Raw genomic sequence first — 16325 nt, 5'->3', positions numbered from 1 at the left:
TGTGAGTAAAAATCCAAAAACACATAAAAAGTGAAAATTTTCAAAAAGTTTGATCGTATATGTTTGAGCACATATCACATGTGAGTTTAGCCTAGTACCTCCGTACTAATGGCGTAGTGAATTTATGAGTTTAGCTTATTATGTATGCACATTTTTTAAGTGTGAGCGACATCTAGAAATCTACATTTGATTGTTATAAATAGATCTTCAAGCTTGTCATAAATGATTAGTCAATAGTCTTGTTTAATCTTGATTCATGCGTAGACTTATGTCTATATATCTCCTCACTTTTTTTTCTTTTTCAAAGAGCTCTACAATGTCAATTTCTAAAAAGAGAAAGAGCTGAAAAGGCCTTGCTTTGAAAACTAGTTTGACTAGGAAAAGGTGGAGCATATATGTATTAAAATGTCTGGTGCCAAAGCCAAAGGCTTATTTGTCAAAAATATCAAAAAGTTCATGGCATTGTTTCTCAAAAATTTGATTATGTCTGATCAAAAGTACGAAAAATGGAAGCCAAATGAAAAGTTTTCAATCAAATGTAAACACATTGGTAGGGGGTCATATATGTTCATTTCTACAAGTGAGACAGGTCACTTGACTTCGTGCTAGTTGTGTATGACTTGATTGAATTGATCATTGAAACTTTATACTAGACTATGGACTAGTTCATACTTGATTCACATACACAACACATAAGTCTAATGTTCCATGAATACCTATTTCATTTGTGTGATTGTACGTGTTCAAATATGATGTGTGTGTACTTAACCATATGTGGATCAAATCAAAAAGATTTTTGTTCTTTTTATTTGCTTTTGGAAGTGATTTGTATCACCCATGTTTTTCAAAGTTTTTCAAGTTGATTTTGTGTGAAAAACATATTTCTTGGGTGTTTTCATGACTTATTTCGTGAATAAACTCAGTTGCGAGTTTGGACAGAGAGTTTCGCGAGTGTCTCGCGAGTAACTCGCGAGAAGTGCCTACTCGAGAAGTACCTGCGAAAATTCCAATGCTAGCTGCGAAAATTTCCAGATCAGCTTTTCAAAGGGCATTATGTGAGACATTTGTTTTAAGCTTCTCTCATCTTCCCCCAAACCCCTATTTTAATGTTTCTACATCAAAACCCAACTAAATTCAACTATTTTTCATTCCATTAACATCTCTAAGGTAATCTTTAACTCTTTTAATTGATTTTGATCCTTAGATTATGTGTTTTAGGGTTTTATGTTCATAGTTGGGAATTTCTTAAATGCGGATTGGAAAACTTAATTTTTGTTAATTTTTTTTATTGGGTTTTGTTTTATATGATGATTTTATTTGGATGTTGGCCCTTGTGGCAAAAATAACATGTATTTAGGCAAGATTTTCATATGTTCATGCATTGTTTAACATACATGTGTAGTGTGTTGATGTAGGACACAATTTACTATTTAATTATTGTAATTTATTATTTTTGGTATTTTTATGTAAAAAACGTTATTTTAGGTTTAGGTGATTTATTTCCTTGTTTTTAGGTGCATTTATTGCTTTTTAGGTCAAATTTGGTTCCTGTTATAATTAGGTATCAATTAGGAGTTATTTTAGAATATATTTTCTTGTCTGTCACGTTTTATGGAGCCCTTAAAAAGGCCCCTAAGTTTGTAAACGTTTTTTAGAGACTATTATCAATAAACACAGATGTTTTGTCAAATTATCTTCTGGTGGATTCTAGTTTTATTTTCCATGTGGATTCAGGGAAACCCCTCGTGGATTCGAGGTTTACTACCAGGAACTAACAGTTTAGTTTCTATTCCATTAAGAGAGCATCGTGTGTGCTTTCTTTAGGCTTCCGCGACATCAGTTGGTATCAGTGCCTTGACTTACCCTGGTCTGATGGCTAACCGGCGAGACGATGACCACCACAACAATGACAGCGGTGACGACGTCAACAACCCAGTCCTCACTAGGGCTGAGTTCCTTAATTTTCGTGATGAGAATCACCAATTTTGTGAAAAAAGTCAGCAAATTATAGGTGAAATCAAGCAAAATATTGCTACTCTTCTTGCTAGGAATTCATCTCACAATTACAATGACCAATATATTCAAAAACACACACCTAACTACAAGAAAATTCCATCATTTGATGGAGATATGTGTAAGTTAGATTTTATCGACTGGCTTCTTGATTTGGAATAGTATTTTAATTTTTGGAAGATTTGTGATGAAGAAAAAGTGCGGTTTGCATCTAATAAATTGGACGATGAAGCAGAGGAATGGTGGGAGGAGATTCAAATCGATAGAAAATGGCGAGGTAAGCATCCAATCTGCTCTTGGCAAAGAATGAAAAAAGTATTAATTGATTTATGGTTTCCTAATGACTATTATGAAATACTAGATTATACAAGTGTTGATTATAAATCTGTATATTCATATGAAAATCAATATGTTCACAACATGAAAGGTCAAAACCAAAATTATCATAGCCAAGTCCATGTATCAAGTAAAGGAAAGAGTTTGAGGGTTGAGAAGAAGCAGCCTATTTCTAGAGAAACTTTTGAAGTGGTTAAAAAATGTCAAGACTTGCAACAAGTTGTTGAATTGAAACTTGAAAAGAAGATTGAGTTGATTGTGGAAGATCACAAAAATCAAGAGATAGTAATTATTGAGAGTATTGTGGAAGATCCACTTGAGGTCAAAGGTGAGGATGAGTCCATCACCCACAACCCCCAGGTTCCGGTTGATTTATTGAAGACGACTACACAATATGTTGATTTTCTTGGAGTAGAAAAGTTTAATTTTATTATCAACCCATTTTTGATTGATGTTGCAAATAAATTGAAAGTAGATGAGAAGAAATTTTATGCTACACTTTATGAAGGATTCAAGTTTCAGAGCCTAATCAAGTTATTAAAGCATTCGAAGTATTTGTTTATTTGGAGCGGAAGATTTCAGATTTCAAAGATGAACTCAAGGACGAGTTTGTTTCAAGTGGAGGGGTCTGATGTAGGACACAATTTACTATTTAATTATTGTAATTTATTATTTTTGGTATTTTTATGTAAAAAACGTTATTTTAGGTTTAGGTGATTTATTTCATTGTTTTTAGGTGCATTTAATGCTTTTTAGGTCAAATTTGGTTCCTATTATGATTAGGTATCAATTATGAGTTATTTTAGAATATATTTTCTTGTCTGTCAAGTTTTATGGAGCCCTTAAAAAGGCCCCTAAGTTTGTAAACGTTTTTCAGAGACTATTATAAATAAACACAGACGTTTTGTCAAATTATCTTCTGGTGGATTCCAGTTTTATTCTCCTTGTGGATTCAAAGAAACCCCTCGTAGATTCGAGGTTTACTACCAAGAACTAACAGTTTAGTTTCTGTTCCATCAAGAGAGCATCGTGTGTGCTTTCTTTAGGCTTCCGCGACATCATGTGTGCACTCTATGTGTTTGATAAAATGCTTAAATGACATTTTCTCGTTGTTTTGGACTCCGATGAGTGCCAAATTTTGAGGATCACCATAATTATTCATGTTTATCATGTTTTGATCATTGGTTGTGTGTTTTACAAACTTTGCCCCATGATTACTTGCTCATGCATTAGTCATGCATCTCACATGCACATTAGATGCACCTTTAATGCACACACTCTAACACTTGACATGTTTTGCATTCACTCATGCCAGTTAAGTCTTTTTAGACCTTTTAGCATATATAACATGTTTCTTATGTCTATATCATGCCTTGGTCTATATCTTGTTCCATCATTCTTAGCATGTCATGTTTATTTTATGCTTTGTAGCATTTTATTCTTAAGATGTTTTATCTTTTGCTTGAGCTTCATTTTCTCATTCATCTTGCACCCTTCATGCATCTTATCCTTGTTCATATATTCTTTTCTTTCCCTCCTTCCTCTTGATTCATTTGTTTATTCGTGACAAAAATGGGGAGAGTATACTAGAGAGTATACCAGAGTGTATTGCCATTTCTATGTGACTCATGTGCACATTCTTACGGGGAGAAATTCTATCCCGTGCACATTCATAGGGGGAGAAAACCATAAGGGAGATGCATATACCAAGGGGGAGAAGACATCTTTTTTTATGAGAAAACCTTGTTTTGTTTTGTTTTATATTATGCTTGTTTTCTTCTTTGTTTTATGGTGCTTTGAGTTATATTTAGTATCTATACTTTGTTGCTCTCATTGCATTGTGTTTATGTGTTGGGCATGCATACATCTTTATGCCATTGTGCTTTGTTGATTGCATGTTCGGATGATCATTGTAGTCATTTCCATATGACTATCATGTGTTTGATCAAGTTGCTCATATGTTTTCACATCATGTTTACATGATTACATATTTATTTGTTACTTATACTTGTCCTTTTATTACTTGCTCTACCTTGAGGATCTAATGTGTTTTGTGCAAGTGTTTTAGGTTATAGGTATATATGTTCCAAGTGTATGAGTTTTAGATTTAGGTATGAGTGAGTTTTACCATTGTTCCCAAACTCACGTTTAAGTCTAAAGTCTATTATAGGGTGTTTTGTCACAGATTAGCCAAAGGAGAAGATTGTAAAGTTGTGAATTACAACTATGTTTTACGTTGGCTTTATTCCATGACAAAAAGTGTTGTAATTACATTAATTTATTTTCTTATATTTTATGGGATTTTATTGTATTGGGTTTAATATTAAGTTGGTGAAGAATCAAGCATGAAATGAAGAATCAGTGCAGTTTCACAATTAGCTCACAAGAAGTTCGTAAGAAGAGTAACCTGCGAAAAGGGCATTTGAGAAGGACATGCTGAAAACTAAAGAGTCAAGTGCCAGAGTGCTTTGCGAGACAGGCCATCTCGCGAGGTACTCGCGAAACATTCTGCCTGGAGGATTTTAAGTGTGACTTTTTTACCCTTCACCCATACTATATATACCCTCATTACCCACAAAAGTAAGAGAGGCTATTTAGAGAGAAAAACCTTAGATAGGTTTTCTACAATACAACACACCCATTGTTTAGAGAGAGAGCTACTCATCCTTAGTGAGAAATCATTGTAGCCTCTTCTCCTTCTCTCTCCCATTGTCATACATTGAGAGGAGATTTGTACCCAAACACAACCCACACCTTTTTCAGAGTATAGAGAGTGTTTTAGAGCTTGAGAAACTTTGAGGATTTGCCAAAAGAAGCCAGTGAGACTTGGCGGATGAAATCGGGCATATTATGGGATCCGGAAAGCAAGAGAAGACATGACTCCAAGAAGTCCGTTGGTAACAGGAGTTTGGAGGGCTCAAGTACATTGGGTAGACTAGGCTTTGAGGGTCTTTTGTTATTTGTGTACTCCAACTTTATTCTCTAATGGATCGATTTCGACTTGGAGAGTTGTGGAAAGGTTTTTCGTCGAGTTCTTCAATTTCCTCTTCGGTAACATGTCTTAGTGTTATCTTGTATTTACATTTCTCTTTCCTTACTCTTATGCTTTACTTTTATTGTTTATTGTTCATATGTATGCACTAGAGTAGATTCAGTGATTATGCTTTATTTACTCTTGCTCCGCACTTAGTTTAAGTTAGAGTAAAAGCAATCCAGCCATAATTTTTAATTGGGGGTCTGATCAAGCTCGGTGTTTTTAGCACAAATCCAAGCGCTTTCAACAACAAATTATCATAATATTTCACAATTTTTGAGGTATTAATTCCTTACAAGTCAAAATAAAATATCATACTAAAACCAACCATAACTAAAAATAAAGGTATTGTGAAAAAAGAAATGCTACATTCATAATAGTTTTCACAACACTTTCATAACAAAAATGTGAATGCGTAAAGTTATAATAGTAGCTATAATTTTTTTTTTTTTTGGTTTGTTCAATTTGTACTATTTACTGGCCTTTTTTTTAGTAATATTGCTTGGCCAACTCTTTTTATATTTTATATATTTTTTATATACAACTGTTAGTTAACACAACAAATTGTCATAATATTTTTACAATTGTTAAAGTGTTAATTCCTTATAAGTCAAAATAAAATATTATACTGGAAAGAACCACAACTAAGAATAAAGGCATTGTGAAAAAAGAACTGTTACATTCACAACATTTTTCACAACACTTTCATAACAAATCATAGGTGGTAAATTGTTATTGGTTCTAATTTAAACTTATCAATGAAATTACTTTTTTACCCACCAATAACAACTTGTAACAATCTACTACTTATGATTTGTTATGAAAATATTGTAGACATAACATTTCTCTTGTGAAAATGTTAAAACATTTTCTTGTCGTCATAATATTTTCAGAACTATTGAAATGTCAATTTTTTACAAGTCAAAATAAAATATTGTACCATTCTGTTGAGCCAAAATTCACTGTTTCTTGGGTTGATTTTTTGTATTTTTTATTGTATTTTTATCTTTATGCACCATTTTAAGTAAAACACATAGTTTTACACACACACAAAATCAAAAACTTAGGATAAAAACACTTTTCATCCTTTACGTTTAGGATAGTTCACAATTCCTCCTTAAATTTTAAAATCAAACAATTTTTCTCTTAATATTTTTGGAAAATAGCAAATATATCATATTGTTATTCTCTCAATTAAACCCTAATAAAAACTTATGATTCTTAAAATATTTCATTGTGTAATGTCTAAAATACCCCTACTAAATTTTAGCATCTCATAAATTTTCTTCACGTACTTTGAGTTTTAGATAGTAGTAATGCTTAGAAAGTTAAAATGGTGATATAGGATGTTTTATTTATTTCCTAGAGAATATTAATTTTCTAGGTTTAAATATTCAAAACTTATATTTTATCTAATGGAAAATTTGATGACACATACATTTTGTTATCTTATTTATTTATTTATTTATTTTCTTACCTAAAATTGGTGTTTATTAAAAACTATGTAAACTAAACATTGCACCTAGACTCATATAGGATGATGAAGAAAAAAGTATGAATGACAAAATTTTTATTGTGTATGGTTGAAGGTATTTGATGAAGAGCTTCAATTGTAGCATATGATATCATTCATTACGAAAATTTAAATATTGTGACATGTCTTAGTAAAAATCAGTTGTTTATTGTTAGAAGATAATGATATTCGTTAATATTCTAAGAAGTTTTTAGTGAGTGGATATTGTCTTTAGCAAATAAGTACTAAGAAAATATTATAATAAAATAGATATTCATATGTTAAACAGCTACCATAACGTTGTGTGATAAAAATTCTTATACGAATGAAATTAACTTTGATGACATACATTTTTTATTTACATAGTTTCATACTTCTTCAAATAAAAGTTTTATTTTAATTTTTTGATTCAAGAGATAGCATGTGCAAGATACGTGCCACCCTAACTAGTTGTACCTTAAAAGGTTACATGTTTTTTATTTTTTATTTTTTATTTTTAATAGGAAAAACTTTATTGAAGACCAAAACAAAATAGCAACAGAGTTGCCTACAAATTTACTGATATGCCTCCTTCAAGATTACATTTACAACGGGTTATTCCCTAAATCAAAAATATCCTAAAACAAAATTAAACATTTACTATCTAGTTAAGAAATAGGCTACTATGTTTGCTTTGCGGTTAAGGTTACATGTTTTTTATTCACTGCAATTCATTTTTACAACATAACCTTCCATTCTCTCCTAGCAACTAACAAGTCTCCACTGTCCTTGTTAGAGTTATAAATGAGTCGAGCTTAAACGAGTCGAGCTTTGTCGAGTAGTGCATGTTCACAAACGCTTGAGCTTGGCTTGAGCTTGTGACAACCCTAAAAATAGTGTTTGAACTTGAACTCGTAGGAAAGCCAAAAAACTTGAGCTTGGCTTGACTTGGCTTGATTAATTAGTCAAGCCAAAATCAAGCTTAATATCAAGCTCAAACTCGAGCTCAGGTCAAGTTTTTGAACTTGAGATCTAAAAAAATTACATTATTAAATACCTAAATCTCTAAAATTAAGAAAAAAGAAAAAGAAAATAGTATACTCATTTTATTATGTATCTAGTCTTACTTATGATTAGCTATTATTCAAATTAATAATTTACATAATTAAATTCATCATTTATCATTCCTTATCTGCAGCTTTAGCAAATAAATATAATTTTTACATTCACGTTAGATGATGGACTAGAAAAATACATGTTTGTAACTATTATGAATGAGAAAATACTAACATGTTTCATAACTTACTTTGGATGATTGATAGAGAAGGATCATATGTGGTCTACTTAATTATTTATTTATTTTTAAATGTAACTATAGTCTAAAGTGGTTCTTGATCAGTTTAAAGGGAAGGAAAAAATTAGAGTAATATAGGTAATAGTCTCATGTTAACCATGTCATTATTAAGATATGTGTAATGAGTATATTAAGCTTACACAGATAAACTTATAAATGAGTCTATGCTTGAATTGTTGTGTATCAAGCCTGATAGCTCACGAGCTTGTTTGTGAACAAATTTTTTTGCTTGGGCTTAGCTTGTTTATTAAACAAGCCTAAAACTAAAGCTCAAGCTTAGCTTATTTATAAACATACAAACATGAACAAGCTTTTTATCGAGCTGAGCCCAAGCTGTTCAAGATCGGTTTGATTCATTTACAGCCCTAGTACTACTCCTTGTACTGATTCTCGCTGTATTCATTAAAGCTTTCTTCATTCTTGAAATCAAACACAAGGTACAGGTAGGTAACATATTACTTTTGTCTCTAAATTTTACAAATAGTTTTTTTTAGTCCTTAAACTTTAAAAAGTTCTATATTTAATTGAATTAATTTAGTTCATTTTTTAGTTTATACTAATTTAACAAATTTATTTATATTTAAATAATTATTAAATTAATTATGACATCATTACGGTTCAATCTCGATTTAACCTCGACCTCAAACCTCAAAAACTTTGAACCTTTTTTCTTTTACCGTTCCCTCATCTCACAATTTTGCTTCTTTTTCCTCTGTTACACACACCCATGCCCACACGGACAAACCAATAAACAGAGATAGAGCACTTACACAAACACCCACACGAACATACCAACACAAAAAGAGAGAGCACTGTTGCGAACTTGTGGGTCGACGGAATGGGTCTCAATGCTTGTGAAACGCTCAAAGACTCACTACTTGTTTCATACTCCCCAAAAAACGTTAAAATGCCAATGGCTTGTTAAGTACGATTAAAAGCTAACCCATATTTGGTTGCTTGGAAAAAAAAAAATACCGCCCGTTTGGTAGAAGAGTTTGAATAATGTTGTTTGTAGTTTTTTGAAATACGTATGGGTGAAAAGGTGTGTGAAAAAGTGTGTAATGTTGTTTAAAAATTGAAAATATATTATTTAGCTACTCTGCCAAACAGGAGTCTTTATATTTCTCTTGCTTCCAGGAGTGTGGAAAAGAAGCTTTCTCTTGAGCCAAGTAGTACTATAGAGCTCAAATAATGGAAAAATAAAAGTTTCCAGCGACCAAACAGATCAAAATTTACATAGCATAGCACAGCACAGCAAATAACCACCCACGTCCACCCTCAAAAACCCCATTGTGTAAGACACGAGCCATGGATCAGCAAATCATTTTTCTTGTGTTGGTTCCACTAAATGTAAGTAATGAGAACGAACTAGACTTTTAAGGATATTGGTTAAACACAAAATTATACCCAAGCTTGGAAGGAAAAGGAAATTACACGAACTGTTTCAATTTCTCCACTGGATATTGAAAAGGCAAATAAACCCGAGCCGTTAAAATTTCCCCAATGTTAACAAACCACAATAGTAGCAAAACTTTTGCAATAGCTAGGAAAGCAGTAAGTCCGTGCGGAAAAATCATTCTTTGATTACATCAAAGCAGCTATTCAATGGAATTCAATGTCTCCATCTCAGGACATGAGCAGGACAGGTAGAAACCACAATAGTAGTACAACTTTTGAAATCATCTAGGAAAGCAGGAACATAAGTCCCTATGGAAAATCATTCTTGATTACATCAAAGCAGCTATTTTATGGAATTCCATGTCTCCATCTCAAGGCATGAGCAGGACAGGTAGAAACAAACATAGGACAGGTAGAAACAAACATACGAGGACTGAGCAGGCAACAAACTAACTTCTCTAAATTGTAATCCCTACGATCCTTTATCTAAAAGAATCATAAGTCTTAGAACTATAGAACACAACATAAATGTTGAAAGTGGCAGACTTTAAATTCTGTACCAACACAGAGTGTAAGGGCTACAAAACCTCCTACATGATCACACATATTAAAGCAGGGTGTTTATTGACATGCTTAGACCTGCTTACGGCTCATCTATAATCCTGGTAAACAGAAACATCTATCTTACATAATTTAAGAGATCCTGCATCAGAGACGTGATGTCAATTGAGATAATAATATTCATTCTAATTCAATTTCTCTTCTAGATGTATTTTACCGGATAATGAAATCAACCATCAGCCAGAGTGGATAGAGAAAACGGATACAAGAATCATAGAGTAGACGATGAAAAAAAAAGGCAGATATCTAGGACAAAGCTAACAAACAATGGAAGGTCATCCCCACACATTATTTATGTTGAAACAAAATCTTTAGCAGAACATCTGAGAGAATGTAATTCATTCAGTCACGAGTCTAGTTCATCTCCACTATGATGAAAATTTTAATCCAACCCCACTTCTATTCATCCAGGGGAAAAAATCACTCTCTTTAACCCAGAAGGACAAAAAGGCATAGTGAGCAACCTATCTTCTAAGCACAAAAATGAAATCTGTAGAACAGGCTTCAATCTGTTTACCTTAGTGAAATTACATAAACTAGATGGTCAAAGTGATTCATATAATGCCCGTCAACTTGACACAGCTTAATCAAACTTCTAGTTTCCCCATAAAGAAGGCATAACCTTCTTGGAAGTCCTTTTGCACCCCCTTCCATTAGAGAGAGAGAGAGAGAGAGAGAGAGAGAGAGAGAGGGGTGGGGGGCAACTCTGCTCCATTGCTCTCTCCCTCTTCAACTTTGGAGTTTGAAAAGAATTCCAGAAAGAAATAATAAACTAAAGAGTCTCTCTCTCTTTGTGCAATTAGTGGCACTGCATGCGCTCAGAGAATCACACTGAATTTTGCTAATATACCCCACCGTCCATCCATTATACTCTCACTATATCTAACATCCAAAATACCTCTCTATGACCAAATTAGCATCACTGTAACAACTGAAGTCATTAACAATCTCCTCATCCTATAAGCAAATGTATGTATTCTCATACCAGCTTTAAAATTTAGGTAGAATATACAGCACAACATCAACCGAATTTATATCAAGATATATTCTAAAGACCAACAAAATAAAACCATAAACCCCATAAGTGAATTAACTTTACTCATATCATAAGCAAATAATCCCATGTATGCAAATTTATACCAAAATTTTGAAAACCCAATGAATTTAACACGGGTTTCAACCAAAATCAGTTCCTTTTTAACAAAAAAATAAAAAGCATATCATACTTACCAAAACAAAATAAATCAAACAAAACCGAGCTCCTTAAGCCCTATTTTTGAAAGCCTCCAACATCAGCTTAGCTTGCTCGTGCACCAACTCCACCCTCTTCACATACACTTCCAACTCAGCCTCCCTTACCTTCTTCCACTTGGTCTCCAACTCCGTTGCCTTGGCACTCCCAATGCCCGTGACCAATTCCATCTTAAACCTTTTCCCTAACCTCGAAAAACCCTCCTCCCCTGACTCCAACACGGAGTTCAAACACGGATAACTTGCCACAAACTCTTCTTCCTTCTCATCCTTCACTTCCCCATTATCCAAACAAGCCTCCTTCTCCTTCTCCTTCTCCTTCTCTTTTTCCTTCTTCTTCGCCGGCAATGCTATTGCAATCGAATTGTTATTGCTATAAATATTGTTATTAGCAATGCCCCTTGTAGGAGGCTTCGCCTTTCTACTGCTACCAGCTTCAATACCCCAAATCCTTTTAGATAATTCAAAACACCTATGCTCATGAGGCTTAGAGAAAACAGGGTTCTCACCATTATCGCCGGCTTTTTCGACATTGACTTGGTACTTCTTCTTCATCCTTCGAACCTTATCGACCAGCTGGTTCTTAGACACTTCAACACTGATGTTTTTCTTGATGAACTCATGGAAATCACCCATGTCCGAAATCGGGTCCGACCCTTTCTTGGATTTGTATTCGATCATGCCCTTCAGGACTGCCAGCTCATTCTCATCGCTCCACAGGCGTGGAACGCCTCCAGTGTGCTTCTTCGAGTCCTCATCGTCACCGTTGGTTATTGCTGATGATGATGCAACAACTTTCCTCTTCTTGGAGTTAATGGGCTTGGCGGCGGCGGAGGACTTCTTGGGCTCCATGGGCTTGGAAGCGATCGGCTTGATGGTGTAGGCGGAGAGAGATGGGGAAGGCGGGGAGGACTTGTCGTTGAAAGATTCGGATTCGGATTCGGAGTCCGACCCAGACCCGGATTCGTTGTCGGATTGGGGGTTGGAGTTGGAGACTTTGTTCGATGAAGGGATTACAGTGAGCTTTCCCGCAGGGGATTCTTCATCATCATCTTCATCTTCTTCCTCATCATCATCAGATTTTTCCTTTTCTTGAACAGCGTTGCTTACTTCATGTTCTTCTTCTTCTTCTTCGTCGGAGGCAGCATCGTTCTCAGAGTCTACTTCCTCTTCTCCAGAGGAAGTAGCAGCGGGAGGTGGGTCTTCTTTTAGGCGCTTCGGAGCCATTGTTTTTGAACTTTGAGAGAGAGAGAGAGACGATGAAAAGGGTATTTGGGAGTGAATGAAAGAAGGGATCTGGGAGGTTTTATATATGTGGGCAGTAGGGTTTTAACCAGGGACTACGCCCACGTGTCTCGGCCTCTTTTTTTTTTTTTTTTTTTAATGCCAAAGCCAAATGTCACACTAATCACCAAGAGTGAGTTTGGTTCAGTTTTTTTGTAAAAGTACATAATAAAAAAAATATATTTTCAAAAAACTGAATGTTTGGTAAAATTTTTTAAAAAGTATTTTTTGAAAAAACTGAGTGTTTGACTAGCACTTATAAAAGTAGCGGTTTGAGTTCTAAATTATCAAAAATGACAATGTATATATAAGAACATTTTCAGCAAGTTAGATAAATTTTTGTACTGTTTGATATTTACTTTTTGCCTACCCACTTTTTTAATCTTTATTTTTTAATTAAATTTTATTTTTTTCTTTTTCTATTCATTTTCAACAATTATATTTTTCAAAAAAAAGTATTACATCCACAATATTTTTTGCAATACTTTTACAAGAATCATAACAAAATCTTATATGGAAAGTTGTTACTAGTTTTAATTTGAAGCCACTACTGAAATTATACTTTTACCTACCAATATTAGCTAATTACTTAAAATTTATTGTAAAAATATTATGAAAATATTGTGGTATTATTTTTAAATTATGATTTCTTATTCTTTGTCTTTTCTTTCATCTATACATTTCCTTTTTTTTTTTTTTTTTCTCTTGCATTTTGTCCACCACACACGTATACCCATCACATCCTTTCCTTTTTTTTTTTTTTTTTCTTTTCTTTTTTTTTTTTTTTTTTTTTTTTTCTTTACTTCCACTTGATTCCAAAGCTACCTACCTCACTTTTCTTTCTTTTTTCTTTACTTCCACTTATTCCGGAAGCTCCCTCACTCTTTCTCCAGCTCTCTCATTTTCTTCTCTTTTTTTTTTTTTAATTTTTTTTTTACTTGATTCCATAAATTCTCTAGCTCTCTGTGTGATACGTCTCACATAATTTTGCTTGCCTTTTGGTGTCATTATCTTCAAACACACATAGACACGCATGGAGAGAAAGGAGAAATCGCCTTTGCTCCACCACACTGCCACTACTGCTCCTCCTCCTCACTGCAAAGTGCATGCAACCAGGGGTCATATCGGCTTCTATTTTTTTTCCTTGTTCTTGATTAGTTGTTGTTTCTGATTTTAGATTTGTCAGATCGGCTTCTATTTTTTTTTCTTGATCATTTATTGTTGTTCTATTTTTTTTTTTCTGTTCTTGATCTGCTGTTGTTGTTGTTTTGATTTTAGATTTGTTGTTTAAATTATATCAGTTTTATGAGAGACATAATTTTTTTGCTTTTATTGTTGTGGTTTGATTAATTTTAAGATTATGTTTTTGAGATTGTATTTTGATTATGCTTGAGTTTGTATTTCTCAGATCAGATTAGACAGAAATAAAATTTCTCAGATCAGGCGTGAGAACTGATGAGGACTTTTTATCAGGGTAATTTGGTAATTGAGTAACCAGCCCAACGGATACCTTAAACGCGCATGCACTTTTTGGTTTATGGACCTCCAGCAGTCCATAAGATTTACGCGTTCTCAGTGCGTTTTTTGCCTTGGCCCAAAATGCAACTTTTTCCAAAAAGTTGCGTTTTGGGCTGAGTCAAACACACAAAACTCTCCAGCTTTTTAATAAACGTGCGTTTCAGCTCCTAAAAGCTGAAACAAACGCACACCAATATAATTTGAGAAAATCAAGAACCATGGAGGGTATGAATACACTTGTTTGAACCCCTTCATAAGCCCAAAAAGTGGGGAAATTATAAGACTTTTAAAAGACTTTTACCTGTTTAAAATTGTTGAGCTAGAAATTTTTTTTAAACAAAAACTGATTACTGACTCAGCAATTTTAAACAAGAGTCTTTTAGTGGAATAGTGAACAAGTAACGTGATCCACTAGAAGAATGTATAATTTCTCCCAAAAGTAGGTCTTGCTAAGTGGGCTGGGGGCTACTTGCAAAACCCAAGGTTTATGAAGGAGATTTGTAGCTCCTGCTATGTATTACTGAAGTTTCAGATAGCCATTTTAGGTCCCTAGAGCACTCTAATTTGTTAGCTGACTTTTGATGCATTCTGCCACATTGAGCAACTTCCTTCGAGGGTGAATTAGCTAGGAATATGCAGCTAATTAGCTTAAGTCAATTAATTTCTTTATTCATGACTAAAGCAGCCCACCCAAACAAAGGCAAATTTGAACCTTACCACTAGTTTAACACCATAGAGGTCTATGACCTCATTCATTATCCATAGATCAGTCCTTAAGGATGCCCCCAAACTTGCTAAAAGCACTCCATTAGATCCAACAGGACTAATCTTGGATTAAACATTGAAAATCTAGTTTCAAAATATAAGTCCTTTAACAAGGAGTAGCAATATTTTTGGAGGCCTTGGGATGAAAATAGTGGCATAGAAGATTCTTCCCTCTCTCCCTCTCCACCTCCCTCAACTTTTCATTCCTAATATGTGAAAAACAATTTCAAACATTGGATATTGTGCCCATTTTTCCCATATTCTTCCGTCCCTTGTTGTTTAGCACTTGATTTCACTCGTGTGAGGCATTGGAAATTTGGACTTGACTCCGTTGGTTTCATCACATTTTAAAGAACCCAAGAGAAGTTTTCAGCTAATTTCCCTATTTATTGTCCCCGACATTGATTTGTAAAAATTAAAACCACGCCAATATGAAAAATTAATCATCATTGGCAATATGGCACATTTACAACTTTCTTTTTTTTTTTTTTCTTTTTTCCAAACAATTTAGGTTTTCAATTGTGTTGAATTTCTAATGATCTAATATTTTGGATTCCCTTTGGTAGTGAGAAAATAGTGTACAATTTTTTTTATAAATCCACTTATTATCATAAAACTAGTGTGTAACATTTAAAAACAATCACAATATCAATATATATATATAATTTAGAATCTAATTAGATTTAAACTTTTCAGTTTTTGTACCCAATAATTTACTTATCACAAAAATTAAAAAAATTAGATGAGACACATGGCACAAAATTGAATTTCAATTAAAATTCAATTTATAACCTAATTGAATTTAGATTCTTTAAATTTTGCACTTAATAATTCACTTGACACAAATTTAAAAATTAGATGAAACACCATGGAGCAAAATTAGACTCCAATTTAGAATTTAATTGGATTTTATTTCAACTTTAGCTATTAATATATATATATATATATATATTTGGATTTTTTTTAAAAAAATTTTATAATGGGGGTGGGAGATTTTTGTAGATAGAGTATGCTATTTTTGGCCTTAGGGCTAGGCCTAAATGGCCTGGGCCTTGAGTCGGCTTGTTTAATTGGTCAGTATGTTGTGAGATTGAGGAATTGAGGGGAGGGTGTACGTCAACCATATGCAATGTAGTTCCTCAAAGTAGTGACAACACAATTATAATGAAGACTTTCAACAGATTACATAATGACCAAGAAAATATACTTCTTTAAACAAGTTGGGGTGTATGGGAAGATAAAATCATAATAGACTACGG

The 16325-nt window shown here is 33.5% G+C and overlaps 1 protein-coding gene across 1 annotated transcript; it reads right to left on the bottom strand.

The window, feature by feature from the left end:
• Window positions 1-11313: 11313 nt before the first annotated feature.
• Window positions 11314-12782, bottom strand: LOC115958447 (STOREKEEPER protein-like). Its single transcript, XM_031076859.1, has one exon. The coding sequence runs from the start codon at window positions 12724-12726 to the stop codon at window positions 11512-11514; it is 1215 nt and encodes a 404-aa protein (XP_030932719.1). The 5' UTR covers window positions 12727-12782; the 3' UTR covers window positions 11314-11511.
• Between the last annotated feature and the right edge of the window lie 3543 nt (window positions 12783-16325).

This window comes from Quercus lobata, chromosome 8, assembly GCF_001633185.2.
Source record: "Quercus lobata isolate SW786 chromosome 8, ValleyOak3.0 Primary Assembly, whole genome shotgun sequence".
Taxonomy (NCBI): Eukaryota; Viridiplantae; Streptophyta; class Magnoliopsida; order Fagales; family Fagaceae; genus Quercus; species Quercus lobata.
This window is presented reverse-complemented; position numbering and strand designations above follow the sequence as displayed.